Source organism: Saccopteryx bilineata, chromosome 4 (assembly GCF_036850765.1).
Source record: "Saccopteryx bilineata isolate mSacBil1 chromosome 4, mSacBil1_pri_phased_curated, whole genome shotgun sequence".
Taxonomy (NCBI): domain Eukaryota; kingdom Metazoa; phylum Chordata; class Mammalia; order Chiroptera; family Emballonuridae; genus Saccopteryx; species Saccopteryx bilineata.
Window position 1 is genome coordinate 297,261,875 of NC_089493.1, and position 15,474 is coordinate 297,277,348.

General features: G+C 50.4%; 1 protein-coding gene across 1 annotated transcript in view; it reads right to left on the minus strand.

Annotated features, from left to right (window-relative positions):
* Positions 1-14,707, minus strand: part of LOC136334966 (cytochrome b-c1 complex subunit 2, mitochondrial) — a 27,976-nt gene extending 13,269 nt beyond the window's left edge. The window contains exons 1-8 of the mRNA XM_066275903.1: positions 14,567-14,707; positions 9,518-9,601; positions 9,275-9,424; positions 8,332-8,396; positions 5,728-5,784; positions 4,790-4,914; positions 2,438-2,535; positions 454-511 (exon numbers count right to left, since the gene is read on the minus strand). Of these exons, the coding sequence (XP_066132000.1) occupies positions 454-511; positions 2,438-2,535; positions 4,790-4,914; positions 5,728-5,784; positions 8,332-8,396; positions 9,275-9,424; positions 9,518-9,601; positions 14,567-14,599 (670 nt within the window). The 5' untranslated portion in view covers positions 14,600-14,707. The remainder of the gene's footprint in view (positions 1-453; positions 512-2,437; positions 2,536-4,789; positions 4,915-5,727; positions 5,785-8,331; positions 8,397-9,274; positions 9,425-9,517; positions 9,602-14,566) is intronic.
* Positions 14,708-15,474: the final 767 nt, after the last annotated feature.

Genomic DNA, 15,474 nt, shown 5'->3' on the forward strand with positions numbered 1-15,474 from the left:
GGCGCAGTGGACAGAGCGTTGGACTGGGATGCGGAAGACCCAGGTTCGAGACCCCGAGGTAGCCAGCTTGAGCGCGGGCTCATCTGGCTTGAGCAAAAAGCTCACCAGCTTGGACCCAAGGTCACTGGCTCAAGCAAGAGGTTACTCGGTCTGCTGAAGGCCCACGGTCAAGGCACGTATGAGAGAGCAATCAATGAACAACTAAGGTGTTGCAATGAAAAACTGATGATTGATGCTTCTCATCTCCCTCCATTCCTGTCTGTCTATCCCTCTCTCTGACTCTGTCCCTGTAAAAAAAAAATAAAAAAACAAACAAACAAAAAAATCTCACGATACTGCCTTGTGAGACATGAACGGAGGACTGAGTCGTGAAATCTTGTTCAATCCTGTGCTCGCCTGATTCCAGACTCCTCTTACAGAAGCGAACTGACGGGCAGGCAGTTCCCAACTTACCAAGTCCGATCAACGCCATTCTTGCACTTGTGAAATGGTTCTGAACATAGTGATGTAACTGAGGAAGTTAAAAACACGTATTAGGTTATACTCGTATAAACATATAAAAGTGGTAGAAACGTACAACTGCCGCTCACCAGAAAAACACTCCCTTAACAGCTGCTATGACTAACGATCAAGTACCACCCAGATTTTATTTTAAAACTAGGGCTTAAAATAGCTACACCTTAATGTGGTGCTGCTGGTTACTTGACTGTGATTATCAGGAAAACTACTGAATTGTGGGCTGTGACTAGGCAAACTGCATGTTATGTGAATGACATCTCAATAAAGCTGTCACTGAAAAAAGAAAAAGGGATAAAAAAATGAATGAAAAATTAGAGCACACCCTGGCTTGACCTTGAAAAAAAAGAACGCAGTCGATCATTTTCATGACACTGAGATTGAAGCAGCACACAGGCTTCTCCGTCACTGTGCAGCAGCACTGGGGCACGGCTAATCTTCTGCAGTGGTGCTAACACAACTCTCTCACTGTACGTCTCACACCACAGGCTTCTCCGTCACTGTGCAGCAGCACTGGAGCACTGCAAACCTTCTGTGGTGGTGCTAACACAACTCCCTCACTGTGCGTCTCACACCCACCTTGCCACGAGGTATCCCATCTACACCTGGTGGTGAAAAAATGATCAGAGAAGCTTAAAAAACAAAAACACGCTGGCACTGTCTCCCCACCCAACCCCATTCCTAGGCCCCCTGTACGAACTGATCAATTAGTACAGCTCAATCGGAATCGTGGTCCTTTATTTAAAACCACCACCCCGCCCCGTGACCTGACAATTAGTAAGATTTGAGAATCACTGGTGCACACTGGGATTATTTTAGACCTAACATACAAGACTTGGGCCTAAACACGTGCTCTCAACAGGAGCACTGCTGCTCAAGGGAATGGAAACTGGTCCTCAGGGTAAGAGAAAAAAAACCCTACCCTTTTATGTAGGGTACAAATAGACACAGCCACACATTCAGTGTATCTGTGGTGGTAAATATTCCTTCTGGGTGTGGGTAGAAGAAATTGGCAGCAAGGCTCCTTGGGAATGGGTCAGAATGTTGAGACTAACCAGGACAGACTGAACTTTTAATCACGTTATCAAATTTTTGTGCCCTACAAATACGGAGTCACTCTGAATATCCATACTTTCTTTTTTCTGTTGAAGTTTTTCTATTGAGTGCTAGCATTATTCAATAATTTGATTTGAATCAGTAGCACTGATTTCTTTAGGATTTCCTTTAGCCTAGGGACATGTTTTAAAAATGCTAATAATTTGAGATAATCTTGATTAACATCTTGGTATTTATATAGGATACACATACTTTATTATTATTTGTTTATTAAAGTATAGTTGCGATACAGCACACACCTGTTTTTAAAAAACAGGAGCCCCTGGTGTGAAGTATTTATAAATTGCTTTTTCTTCACTTGACAACACACTGTGAAACTTTTCCACATCAATTAATAATTTGAAGAGTCGAATAGTGTTTCATTCTACAGATATGTAACGTTATTTAACTATTTCCACAATGTTGGATATTTAACTAGTTCCTGATTTCTCACAACTATAAACGAGGCCACAACAGAGGAACGCTCCGCTCTGGGCTGTTGTTCTGCTGCCTCAGTAATTGACCTCCACAAAGGCGACACCTTCAGTCACGATTGTGACCCTCAAACACTTCAATGCTGGTATCAGGACACATGCACACAGAAGAGTCTAGAAAACAGCAAGCCTACATATCCACTCTGGGTGCCTGCAGGCATCTGAGATGTGTATTTTTGCTCATTTTGCTTGTCCTTGTATTCTGAATTTTCTGTGATGAACGTGGCCCTTTCATGCTAACAACTTATGGAGAGTGCTGGGCCCAGAGCCGCCGTGGCAGCTGAGTGCTCCGCCCAGCCTGCCAGCACAGCACAAGCGCACGCGAGCGGTACCTCGTCGGACGTCACCTTCCCGACCCTGTAGTCAGGACAGTACAGGGAATTGGCCAGCGCGTTGCGGTAAGCCGTGGCATGCAGGTTTTCAATGATACCTGTGAAACAAGCAAACCAGCAGTTATGAAAGGCAATTTAAATAAAGACAGCAACACTGTCAGAACTTAGAGAGCAGCTGGACGTAACAGCTTCGGTCATCGTGGGGCAGATGCGGACCTGGGCCGAGTCTTACGGAATGAGCAGGCGTTTGCCCCGTGCGTGATCTGGGACTGGCATCTCAGAGAGGACGGAGACAAAGGCGTAGCAATGTGACAATTTGAGTCACAGGGGAAGTGCAGCTGAGGGGGAGAGGGCAGAGCAGGACGCCAGGGGCCAGGTCACGCGAGTCAGCACGTAAGCAAAGTCCCAGTCTGGGCCTCGTCCCAGAGAACCCGCAGCCTGCAGGGGTTCTCCCTGGATTTCCGTGTCTGGGTCACCGTCACAGCATCGTGAGACGGGCTGAGGGGACCTGCAAGCAGGACACCCACCAGCGGGCCCCACAGTGGACCAGGCGGGAAGGGTGAGGGCCGGAGCCTCGTTGCTGCGAGTGGGGAAGAAGCTGCTCTGGACACGGAAGTCATTGTTTTCTAAATTTCACCCTTCTATCAATTTCTTTGGCCGAGTCCAGAGTAACAAAGACTGTGCTCCTTTGTGACAAAGTCTCACCATGAAATAACACTAACGGGAACCAAGCACTCCTTGTGCTGCAGACACCTGACAGGGACCCTCTCTCGACAGGCCTGCCTCTGCCTTTCTGTGCTTGACTGTTGTCAGGCAGATCTGTCACAACCCCAGACCTGTCACGACGGCTCTGACCTAGGTGTCTTGTGGGGCTCAGGGGTGCATCTTCCAGACCCCCCGAGTCCCATGCTCCGGAGGGAGTGTCCTGTGGGGCTCAGGGGTGCATCTTCCAGACCCCCCGAGTCCCATGCTCCGGAGGGAGTGTCCTGTGGGGCTCAGGGGTGCATCTTCCAGACCCCTCGAGGTCCATGCTCCAGAGGGAGTGTCCTGTGGGGGCTCAGGGGTGCATCTTCCAGACCCCCCGAGTTCCATGCTCTGGAGGGAGAGTCTTGTGGGGCCGTGGGCCTCCTCTGGTAGCTCAGTCTGGAACGCTGCAGCCCGTCCAGGCGGGGCTCGTCCTCGGCTGGCTCTCAGGACAGACGTGGTCACTGTGAGCGGTGGTGCAGCCTGTCCGAGGCGGAGCTGTGCCCAGCAGGGTCTGGTGCCTGTCAGAACCTCCCGCAGCCTGGGCCACCTGGGTGGCTGGTCACGTCACGCTCTGGTGTGGGCTGAAGCCCACTCTGGTTGTGTTGGTTCTGGGTCCATTTGGGTGGGGTTCTGGTGCAGGTTGATGTTGGACCCCCTGTGTTAAGTGGCCCTGGGCTACCTGACTGGAGCTCCCTGCTATTCGCTGTTTGTAGCTGTCCCTACTGGGCCTGGGTGTGGTGGGAGGGGCCCAGCTGGGCAGGAGGGTCAGTCTCCTCCTGCTCAGAGCTGGCGGCAGAGCAGTAACAGGTTCGAGGCTCCCTGAGGTCTGCCTCCACCTGTGGGCCGCCTGTTACCCTCTGACCTCGCCTGGTCTTCCCCCAGAGCCTTCTGAAGAAAGAATGCAGCGTGGGCCCAGGCTTCCTGCAGCCCAGAGAGCCTTCCACAGGGCACGAGCTCAGTAGGGTGGGACGGCTGGGGTGGGGAGGACCGTTTTCCTTTAAAAAAAGTGAGTGGGTCTCCTGCGGCAGGCCTGCACTGTGAGCGAAGCCCACGGTGCCCGAGCCCCTCAGCAGGTCGTCTGCATAGACCTGAGCAGTTTACCTGGACATCTGCTCCCACCACAAGCAGTGTGTTTCCAAGAGTTCGTGGAGCTTGTTTACAGACTGTTTGGCTAGTTGTGTTTGTCAAGATTATATAGTTAAACATTATGTGAATACAAAAAAGGTATTATTTTTAAAAAGTTAAGTAAGTTGCTTTGGAAAAACCCAACAGAGGTGGGTTAGCCCAACAGTAACAGTAGATATACTGTAACAGTAAATGGTAACGTCAGTAGCACCAACGATTCGTTTGGTGGAAGCAAAACAAACAAACAAACAAAAGCACGGGAGGGGACGAAACACCTGTCCCGGGCTCCACAATCAAAGAGGAAAAAGGAGTCACCAAGTGAATGTTTAGAAACAAAACAATGAACTGGACAGATTTTTGGAAAAGGTATTTTCAAACCCAAGTAGAAAAAACCAACAACAGTGTTTCCTTCCTGTAAAGTGATCTTCCCAAAAACCCGCTCTCTCAGCCGCCCTGGGTGTAGTCGGAAAACGCACTCACGAGCCTGCGGACTCTGAAAAGCTACCGCTTTGTCCACCCTCAGCTGAGACTGCAGGGCGGCCACCTCCCAGCGACGGAACTCCGGGGCCGTGGTCACGTTGAGCAGGAACTCCATCAGAATCTCGCTGCAGAGACACCGAGGCACAAATGAGGAGCCGAAAATTCAAAACCAACACCCACTCTGTGTAACTGCAACACCTCCACGTTCACCATGAGGCCTTGTGGTAGGCGCCGTGTTTCCAGGACGCGGCAAATCACCAGTCGAAACCCATGCTGGGGGTCCTGGTGCCGCAGGCAGAACTGAGCAGCACAGAACTTCTCTAAGAGCAGCCGTGCCAGGCCCGCCCACGCCCCAGGCCCGCACAGCCCCACGCCCCAGGCCCGCCCACGCCCCAGGCCCGCACACCCCCACGCCCCAGGCCCGCCCACACCCCAGGCCTGCCCACGCCCCAGGCCCCAGGCCCGCACACCCCCACGCCCCAGGCCCGCACACCCCCACGCCCCAGGCCCCAGGCCCGCCCACGCCCCAGGCCCACACACACCCCAGGCCCGCCCACCCCCACGCCCCAGGCCCGCCCACGCCCCAGGCCCGCCCACCCCCATGCCCCAGGCCCGCACATGCCCCAGGCCCGCACACGCCCCAGGCCCGCCCACCCCCACGCCCACCCACGCCCCAGGCCCCAGGCCCGCCCACGCCCCAGGCCCGCCCACCCCCACGCCCCAGGCCCGCACACGCCCCAGGCCCGCACACCCCCACGCCCCAGGCCCGCCCACCCCCACGCCCCAGGCCCGCACACGCCCCAGGCCCGCACACCCCCACGCCCCAGGCCCGCACACGCCCCAGGCCCGCACACCCCCACGCCCGCACACCCCCACGCCCGCACACGCCCCAGGCCCGCCCACCCCCACGCCCCAGGCCTGCCCACACAGGCACTCACATGTCATCCCTCAGGCACTCCACAGTGTAGGCCATGTTTTCCCTTGTCGAAGTCACACTGTCAATAAATCACAGAGAATGATACAAATCAGTTTTCCTTTAAAAACAACAACAACAAACTTATTTACTGATTTGAGAGAAAGAGGGAGACCGGGGGACAGGGGGAGAGAGGGAGGGAGAAAGAGAAAGAGAGAGAGAGAGAGAGACAGACAGACAGACACATCGATCTGTTCCTGTATGTGCCCTGATCGGGGATTGAACCTACAATCTCTGCACATCAGAACAGTGCTCTAACCAACCGTGCTATCCCTCTAGGACAGAAGTTCTCCTATTATATTTGTTAAATTAACCAGTCCCTTGGGAAAAAAATAATGTACCAAATACACATATTCATCAAAATTTAAAAATATTAAAAAAACTTAAGTTGTGTAACTAAAATGAATGTAATATTCTGCGTCAACTATAATTGAGAAATAAAAAATATTGGATATATGTGTGTGTAGATATACATATTACACATACGTACATATATACATACACACACATTTTTTTTGAGAGTCGCAGCAGGGAGTGACGGGAACATCGAGCTGCCCTGATCAGGGAATCAAACCTGGCAACCTCCACGATCTGGGACGACGCTCCAACCGCCAAACCACCTGGCCTGGGCTTAATTTTCACTGATTTTTAGAGAGACAGAGAGGAGGGGGAAGGGAAGCATTTGTTGTTCCACTCAGTTGTGCATTTATATTTTGGTTGCTTCCCATGTGTGCTCTGACCAGGGATTGAACCCACAGTCTTGTTTCAGAAGGACCCTCTTAACTGACTGATCTCACTAGCCAAGGCTAAAAAGATTCTTTTAGCAAGAAAATGGCAAACGTCCCCGGCCGAATAGCTCAGCTGGTTAGAGGGCTGTGCAGAAGTGCAGAGGTTGTCTGGTCAGGGCACATTAGGAAAGGATCCATGTTCCTGTCTCCCCCTCCCCCCGTACCCCCCCAAAATCAATAAAATAAACATTAAAAGATGAAAAAAGAAAACAGCAAATAACGTGAAAAAAGAAATCCTGACACATCACACGCGGATGAACCTTGAAGACATTGTGCTAAGTGAAGGAAATCTGTCACAAAAGAACAGACAGCGTACGATTCCACTAACACGAGCTCCCAGGGCAGCCAGAATCAGAGACACACAGGAGCAGGGCTGGGGGGCGGGGTGTGTGTGTGTGTGTGTGTGTGTGTGAGTGTGTGTTAACAGCTGCAGGAACGCCCCCACATGGAGAGTGGTGAGGCCGCTGCTGCCACTGGGCCATAGCACTGTGCACTCAAAAGTGGTAGATTTTACATTATGTACATTTTGCCACAACTTAAAAAAAAAGACAACTGAAGTTGAGGATCTCTTTGTACCATTCCCAGGCAAATTCCCTCTCCCACTCTAGAGACAAACATACTCATTGGCATTACATGCCACTATTTTGTTTTAAAAAATTATACATACCTGAGACCTTAAAAACATCTTGATGCCCCTTTGCCCACAACACCTCGTGTTTGTCTGCAAGTCAGTGTGCAGACCCAGCCCCTCCCTAGCTGCTCCGTGGCAGTCCGAGCAGCCCCTGTATCACCTCATCTGCTTCCCCACACAGAGGCGCTGAGACTGCTTCCGGGCTCTGCAGACACCTTGGTGCGTGTGGATGACCCAGCCCCTCCCTAGCTGCTCCGTGGCAGTCCGAGCAGCCCCTGTATCACTTCATCTACTTCCCCACAGAGAGGCGCTGAGACTGCTTCCGGGCTCTGCAGACACCTTGGTGCGTGTGGATGAGAACCGTTAGGTCGTAGGACGTGCTCACTTTCAGCATTACTAGATGCTCCTGGATTCTCTGCTAAGGGCTGTGTGTGAACTTGCACTGCCACCAGCAGCTCCAGAGTCCAGCTCCCCCGCACTGACCGCTCCAGAGTCCAGCTCCCCCGCACTGACCGCTCCAGAGTCCGGCTCCCCCGCACTGACCGCTCCAGAGTCCGGCTCCCCCGCACTGACCGCTCCAGAGTCCGGCTCCCCCGCACTGACCGCTCCAGAGTCCGGCTCCCCCGCACTGACCGCTCCAGAGTCCGGCTCCCCCGCACTGACCGCTCCAGAGTCCGGCTCCCCCGCACTGACCGCTCCAGAGTCCGGCTCCCCCGCACTGACCGCTCCAGAGTCCGGCTCCCCCGCACTGACCGCTCCAGAGTCCGGCTCCCCCACACTGACCGCTCCAGAGTCCGGCTCCCCCACACTGACCGCTCCAGAGTCCGGCTCCCCCACACTGACCGCTCCAGACAGAAAAGCTCGGACGGGTGTGCAACGTCCACCTCCTCTCTGTTCTTTTCCTAATTTGTAATTCTTTCTTTTCCCAAAGAATCCTCTCCATATTATGTATGTTGCAAATGTCTACTCCTAGATAATGAAATTTTTACTTCAGAGCATAAAGATGTATTACATCATGATGTAGTCGAATACATCTGTCTCTCTTCTTGCCTTCTATAAGAAGTCCTTAACCGCCTAGAAAAGTCCCCTTACGATAGAATGTTAGCTGGTGTTTTCACTATTTATTTCCTGTGACTTATTTTTAACAAACCTTAATTTACCACCAACTGCTTCAATTCCACGGGTTATCTTGAAAGATGACGCTCCTTTTGTAGTCTGAAAAGAGAAAGAATAATTGTTTCCTACGTAGTTTTAATGCTGTTTCCCAAACAGCACAATGTATCATAATCTAGTACCTGTCATTAGATTCAAAGGGACTTTACCTGAAAAGGGGATCCTTTTTACTTTAAGAATTATAAAACAAAGTTCCTCAAAAAACACAAGTATAGATTTTTACAGTAAGTACATTTAGGCAAAAATTCCATTATCGAATACAAGCTTACTGGATTCATCAGTCTGTTCTGAAAGAGATTTGCATAAGAGAAAGAATAATTTCTCTCCATTTTTGGTATTTTCTTTTTAAAAACAATTTTTTACTGATTTTTTATGCTCTAGCAAGGACACTAATCTAAAGGTTCTCTGTGGTTTCTTCATGTTATAATGAGGGGACCGCACAGGCTTGAATAGTGTGCCCCAGACTCAGCCTCCTCAGAACCTGTGACTGGAACCTCACTTGAAAAGTCTTTTCAAACGAATTTAAAATGAGGCCACACTGGGTCAGTGAGCCCTGAACCTCGCAGGAACAGAATACGTGGAGAGAGACGTGGAGGAAAGGCTGAGGGACAAGAGGCAGAGACTGGAGAGAAGCAGCTGCCGGCCAGGACCACCAAGGGCCGCCGCCCCCACCAGGACCCCGAGGAGGCCAGGAGAAAGTCTCCCCAGAGCCACAAGGGAGCAGGGCTGTACTGACACCCACCCTGGGTGTGACGGCTAACCCCTAGGACTCGGAGAGAATCAACTGAGCCAGTTTAAGCCACTCAGTCTGCAGTAATGTTACTAATCACTAGCAAACCAACACAGGGACAGGCCTTCAGCTTCTCTTTTCTGTACGACCAAGCGCATGTCTAAGCGCACGGAGGCGGTGGTCCACTCACCAGGCTGGACGCCAGGCGCAGCACATGCGAGGTTCCCAAGTTGTTGGAGTCCTCGTGCCGACTGCCTGCTTTAATGAACAGGCCGATTCTTGACGTTGGGGCATAGTTCTCCAGAGAAGCAATAACCAAGCCATTCGGTAATTTGGTAAACTGTGTTCAAGGTTAAGCAGAGACGTGATTAGTGTCTTTCTACCACCGAGGAGCTGAGGCCTGTGTAAGGGCGGGAGCGGCCAGCGGACTCACCTCCAGGTCCTGAGGGTGCAGAGGGGCTCCTGGGGGCGCGGCTGTGCCTTTCACTTTGGGAGCAACTTTGAGGGAATAAAATCTCTAAACAGACACACACACACAAAAAGACAGGTTACACACATTTCTCAGAAAATAAAAGTGTACTGCAACCCAGCGAGCCCGAGTCAGAGCCGGCGTTCAGTGGTACAAGAGCTTCATAAGAACACTTAGCTGATAAACCGATTATGGACCTATTAACCCACCATTCTACCCACGCCTCTCTTCAACCTTTACTTATTTGATTTGTAGAGCCTGAAAGAACACCGAGATTCTGTGTGTTCATTTTTTTTCTCTAGTCTTTTTATTTTTTTAATTTTAATGGGGTGACATTGATAAATCAGGGTACACATGTTCAGAGAAAACATCTCTAGGTTATTTTGACATTTGATTATGCTGCATTCCCATCACAAAGTCCAACTGTCTTCCGTCACCTTCTAACTGGTTTTCTTTGTGCTATTTCCCCCCCAACCCCCTCCCTCTCCTCCCCCCCACACCCTTGTCCATGTCTCTGAGTCTCATTTTTATGTCCCATCTATGTACAGAATCATATAGTTCTTAGTTTTTTCTGATTTACTTATTTCGCTCCGTATAATGTTATCAAGGTCCATCCATATTGTTGTAAATGATCCGATGTCATCATTTCTTATGGCTGAGTAGTATTCCATAGTATATATGTACCAAAGCTTTTTAATCCACTCGTCCTCTGATGGACACTTGGGCTGTTTCCAGATCTTTGCTATTATGAACAATGCTACCACAAACATGGGGGGGCATTTCTTCTTTTCAAACAGTGCTATGGTGTTCTTGGGGTATATTCCTAAAAGTGGTGTAGCTGGGTCAAAAGGCAGTTTGATTTTTAATTTCTCGAGGGATCTCTATACTGTTTTCCACAGTGGCTGCACCAGTCTGCATTCCCACCAGCAGTGCAGGAGGGTTCCCTTTTCTCCACATCCTCGCCACACTTATTCTGTGTTGTTTTGTTGATGAGCGCCATTCTGACTGGTATGAGGTGATATCTCATTGTGGTTTTAATTTGCATTTCTCTAATGATTAGTGATGTTGAGCATTTTTTTCATATGCCTATTGGCCATCTGTATGTCCTCTTTGGAGAAGTGTCTATTCATTTCTTTTGCCCATTTTTGGATTGGATTGTTTGTCTTCCTGGTATTAAGTTTTTACAAGTTCTTTATAAATTTTATTAACCCCTTATCAGACGTATTGTCAAATATATTCTCCCATTGTATAGTTTGTCTTCTTATTCTGTTCTTATTGTCTTTAGCTGTGCAGAAGCTTTTTAGTTTGATAGAGTCCCATTCGTTTATCCTGTCTTTTATTTCACTTGCCTGTGGAGACAAATCGGCAAATATATTGCTGCGAGAGATGTCAGAGAGCTTACTGCCTGTTTTCTTCTAAGATGCTTATGGTTTTACGGCTTACATTTAAGTCTTTTATCCATTTTGATTTTATTTTTGTGAATGGTGTAAGTTGGTGGTCTAGTTTCATATTTTTGCAGGTAGCTGTCCAATTTTCCCAACACCATTTGTTGAAGAGGCTGTCTTTACTCCATTGTATTTCCTTACCTCCTTTGTCAAATATCAGTTGTCCATAGAGCTGTGGGTTTATTTCCGGGTTCTCTGTTCTGTTCCATTGATTTATATGCCTGTTCTTATGCCAGTACCAGGCTGTTTTGAGTACAATGGCCTTGTAGTATAACTTGATATCCGGAAATGTGATACCTCCCACTTTATTCTTCCTTTTCAAGATTGCTGAGGCTATTCGTGTCCTCTCTTGGTTCCATATAAATTTTTGGAATATGTGTTCTATATCTTTGAGGTAAGTCATTGGTATTTTAACCGGTATTGCATTGAATTTATAAATTGCTTTGAGCACGGTCTATGCTTCCACTTGTTTGTATCTTCCCTGATTTCTTTTATCAATGTTTTATAATTTTCTGAGTATGTGTTCACTTTTACCACATAAAGAATTCCTCATTTTCTTCTGTCTTTTAGCTGTCTCATTAAAGCTTCAACTGGCTCCTTCCAGCTCTAAGGCTCTGAGAGTGTGAAAAAGTGTGAAATGAAATGATCAAGCCTACACTTTGCTGATGTCAGCATCACGCTTCCCTTACCTGCCCAAAGAGTCTCAGAGTTTTAGTCTACTTTCCTATTGAAATGACCACCTTTTAAATCATTTTAGTAAGTTTTAAAAAAAGACAAAGCAGCCAGACCAGGTGGTGGCACAGTTGACAGGAGCACTGGCCTGGGATTCTGGGGAATGCGTTCAAAACCCCGAGGTCACCAGCTTGAGCGTGGGGCCACAGACATCACCACATGGTCGCTGGCTGGAGCAAGGGGTCCCTGGCTCGGCTGGAGCCCCCCGGGGCAAGGCGCATATGAGAAAGCAATCAATGAACAACTAAGATGCCACAACTATGAGTTGATGCTTCTCATCTCTCTCCCTTCCTGTTTTTCTGTCTCTCTCTCTCTCTAAAAAAAAAAAGACAAAGTATATTAATGAAAACTTTTTTTTAAGTGAGAGGAGAGATAGACTCCCACATGTGCCCTGACAGGCAACCCCTATCAGGGGCCAATGCTTGAATCAAATGAGGTATTTTCAGTGCCTGAGGCTAACTCTCAGACCAACTGAGCCACTGGCTGCGAGAGGGGAAGAGAGAGAGAAGGGGGAGAGGGAGAGGAAGAGAAGCAGATGGTCATTTCTCTTAAATGTTAAATAATGACTCCTTTTTTTGGGGGGGGGCAAATGATATACAATGACAGAATTTGTTTAAATTACTCCTTTTACAAAGTTTCTAGTGGATATGCATTTAAGAGTAAATAAAACTTGCTAATGCTGAGGTGAAATGATGAAATCTGGGGGACCGTGGGCACTCTACTGTGTCTTCAGCAGCAGTGCACTGGCTCGGTCCTAGTTTTCATTTGCTCTGAGTACTTTTTAATACAGATTACAATTAGCTTTGCTTTACCATCAATTTTGTTTGTAGAGTATGGTCTAGTTTTAGCCCTACTTGTGATTTTGACTTACTTTCTCAAAAATTAAAATTCAAAACCCGTGGGCATGGCAGTTCAAACACGAATAATATATAGTTCTACCGCTAAGTGAGATGTAGGGACCTTCCCCTCAAATGCGCCTGCACAATGACACCGTTATTATGTGCTTCCCATAATCTGTGCCACTCAAACCAGTTCTTATTAGCTCTTTTCATACCTGTGTTTATTTTCCTGTGAAATGTTCTAATTAGAAACATTAATAATAACTTTGAAGTCTGCTGCAATTTGTTTACATTGGTACTCTCCAACTATTCTCTTTGATTTTTTCCCCCTACTGGAAGGTGGGTCTGGACGGAATGGAGACTGTGAGGGCTCTCGCCAGTCTAACAGGCTGTCCCTAAAAGGTTAGTAACTGCTTTGTCTAGGCGTGCCAGCAAAGGTAACACAATTGCAGGCCACGTTACGGGCATTTATATAAGCCACAGCATATCTACAGCATTTAAACATGAAGCGCAGGAAACCCCTCTGCCTGGCCTTCTGCACCTCCCTCCAGCAGGTAGTAAACACGCGGGTGCTGCTGGCATCCTGGGTGGGACGTGGGATAGTTTTTGCTGTGTGTGTGTGTGTGTGTGTGTGTGTGTGTGTGGGCAGCGGCTATCTTTGTGTCCTGCAGGGTGTCGGCCACCCCTGACCTCTAGATGCCGCAGCATGTCTCCTGCATCAGGCTGTTACAACCACAAAATGCTTCCAGATAGTGCCAACTATTCCCTGGGGAGCACACTGAGCCAGGCCGGGCTATTAAAGAGATCTAATCTAATCTAATCTAGTATCTGTCTATCTATCTATCTATCTATCTATCTGATCTATCTATATCATCTATCTACTTGTATCTATCGATCTAAAATCTACCTATCTTATCTATCTATCTATGTATGTACCTATCTATCTATCTTCATTAAGTGAGAGGCGGGGAGGCAGGGAGACGGGGAGACTGACTCTTGCAGGCAGCCCAACCTGGACCCACAGGGCAAGCCCGGCAGGGGTGATGTTCTGCCTCAGCACCCGGGGCCAACTTGCTCGAACCATTAGAGCCACGGCTGTGGGAGCAGGAAAGAGAGAGAAAAGGGGGAGGGGAGGCTCCTGTGTGTCCTGACTGGGAATCGAACCCGAACTCGAACCCGGGACTTCCACACGTGGGCAGCCGCTCTACCGCTGAGCCAACCGGCCAGGGCCTCCACCAAACTTTTAATTTTTTTATTTTTTACGGAAACAGAGGGAGTCAGAGAGAGGGACAGACAGGTACAGACAGTAACTGAGAGAGATGAGAAGCATCAATCATCAGTTTTTCGTTGCAACACCTTAGTTGTTCACTGATTGCTTTCTCATATGTGCCTTGACCGGGGGCCTTCAGCAGACCGAGTAACCCCTTGCTCGAGCCAGCGACCTTGGGTCCAAGCCGGTGAGCTTTTATCAAACCAGATGAGCCCGCGCTCAAGCTGGCGACCTCGGGGTCTCGAACCTGGGTCCTCCGCATCCCAGTCCGACGCTCTGTCCACTGCGCCACCCCTGGTCAGACCGGCCGAACTTTTAAACAGCGTTCGCCCCCCGCCCTGGAGACCCAGCGCCGCCCGGGGACACGACGGTGCCGCCGGGTCTTCCCCAAGTGACAGCGGCCTCCCCTGGCGCGGAGGCGGCGGCTCCAAGGACACGGAGAGACGCGCGGTCACCACGTCCCGGGGCGCCCGCAGCGGTGACCTTCAGCGGGGCCGCGCCCGCTCGCTTCCCCTCCGCGCTCTCCGTCCCCGGGCCTCCCGGCAGCGGGGCCCCGCTGCTCCCCGCACCGGCCCGGCCCACCGCGCCCGCGCCGCCTGCAGGGTCCAGCGGAATGAAGGGCAGCCCGGAGTCCGAGGCCCGGGCCCGCACACCGGGCACCCCCGGTTCGCCTCCCCTTGCTGACGAGCGGCCCCGGACCCTCCCCACGCCCGCCGGCTGCGCTCACCGAGAGGGACCCCGCGCGGCCGAGCAGCTTCATGGCTCCCGCTGACCCCGAAGCACGGTCACGGCCGGCTGACCGGAGGGCAAGATGGCGGCGCGGGCGAGATTTTCCCAGCAGCCCCCGCGGCGCGCCGGCCTCTCTACCCGCCCTCTCTACTGCTCCCGCTCTACTGCTCCGGAGGCCACGGCCGCCCGGCTCAGCGCCCGCGGTGCGCCCGCAGGAGACGGCGCCTCACTAAGAAACTGTGACCCCGCTGCCTCATTCAGCTCCAGCTTTCCGCCTCCTTCTGGCGCCACGTCCGCGCTGCGGAGCGCTCCGTGCAGCTTCGGTGCAGGCGGGAGCCGTGGAGAAGAAAAGCTAGTTTTGTAGGAGTTTAAAATGGTTTGAATATGGCCCTGGTCGGTTAGCTAAGTGGTAGAGCGTCGGCCAGAAGTGCAGGAGTCCCGGGTTCGATTCCCAGCCAGGGCACACGGGAGAAGCGCCCATCTGCTTCTCCACCCCTCCCCATCTCCATCCTCTCTGTCTCTCTCTTCCCCTCCCACAGCCAAAGCTCCACTGGAGCAAAGTTGGCCCTGGTGCGGGGGATGGCCCCATGGCTGCCTCCTCAGGCTCTAAAAAGAGCTCGGTTGCTGAGCAACAGAAAAATGACCCAGAAGAGCGGAGCATCACCCCTGGTGGACATGCCGGGTGGATTCCGGTGGGGCCCTGCTTCTCACTAAAAAAAGTTAAGGAAAAAAAAAAATCATCTCCCATTTGGTTGGCTGCTTTTTATATTGTTCTTGTGTTTTGTTTTGTTTTTTTTTTTTTGCTGTGCAGAAGCTTTTTAGTTTGATATAGTCCCATTCTTTTATGGCTGTCTTGACTTCCCTTGCCTTTGGAGTCAAATTCATAAAATGTTCTCTACGGCCAAG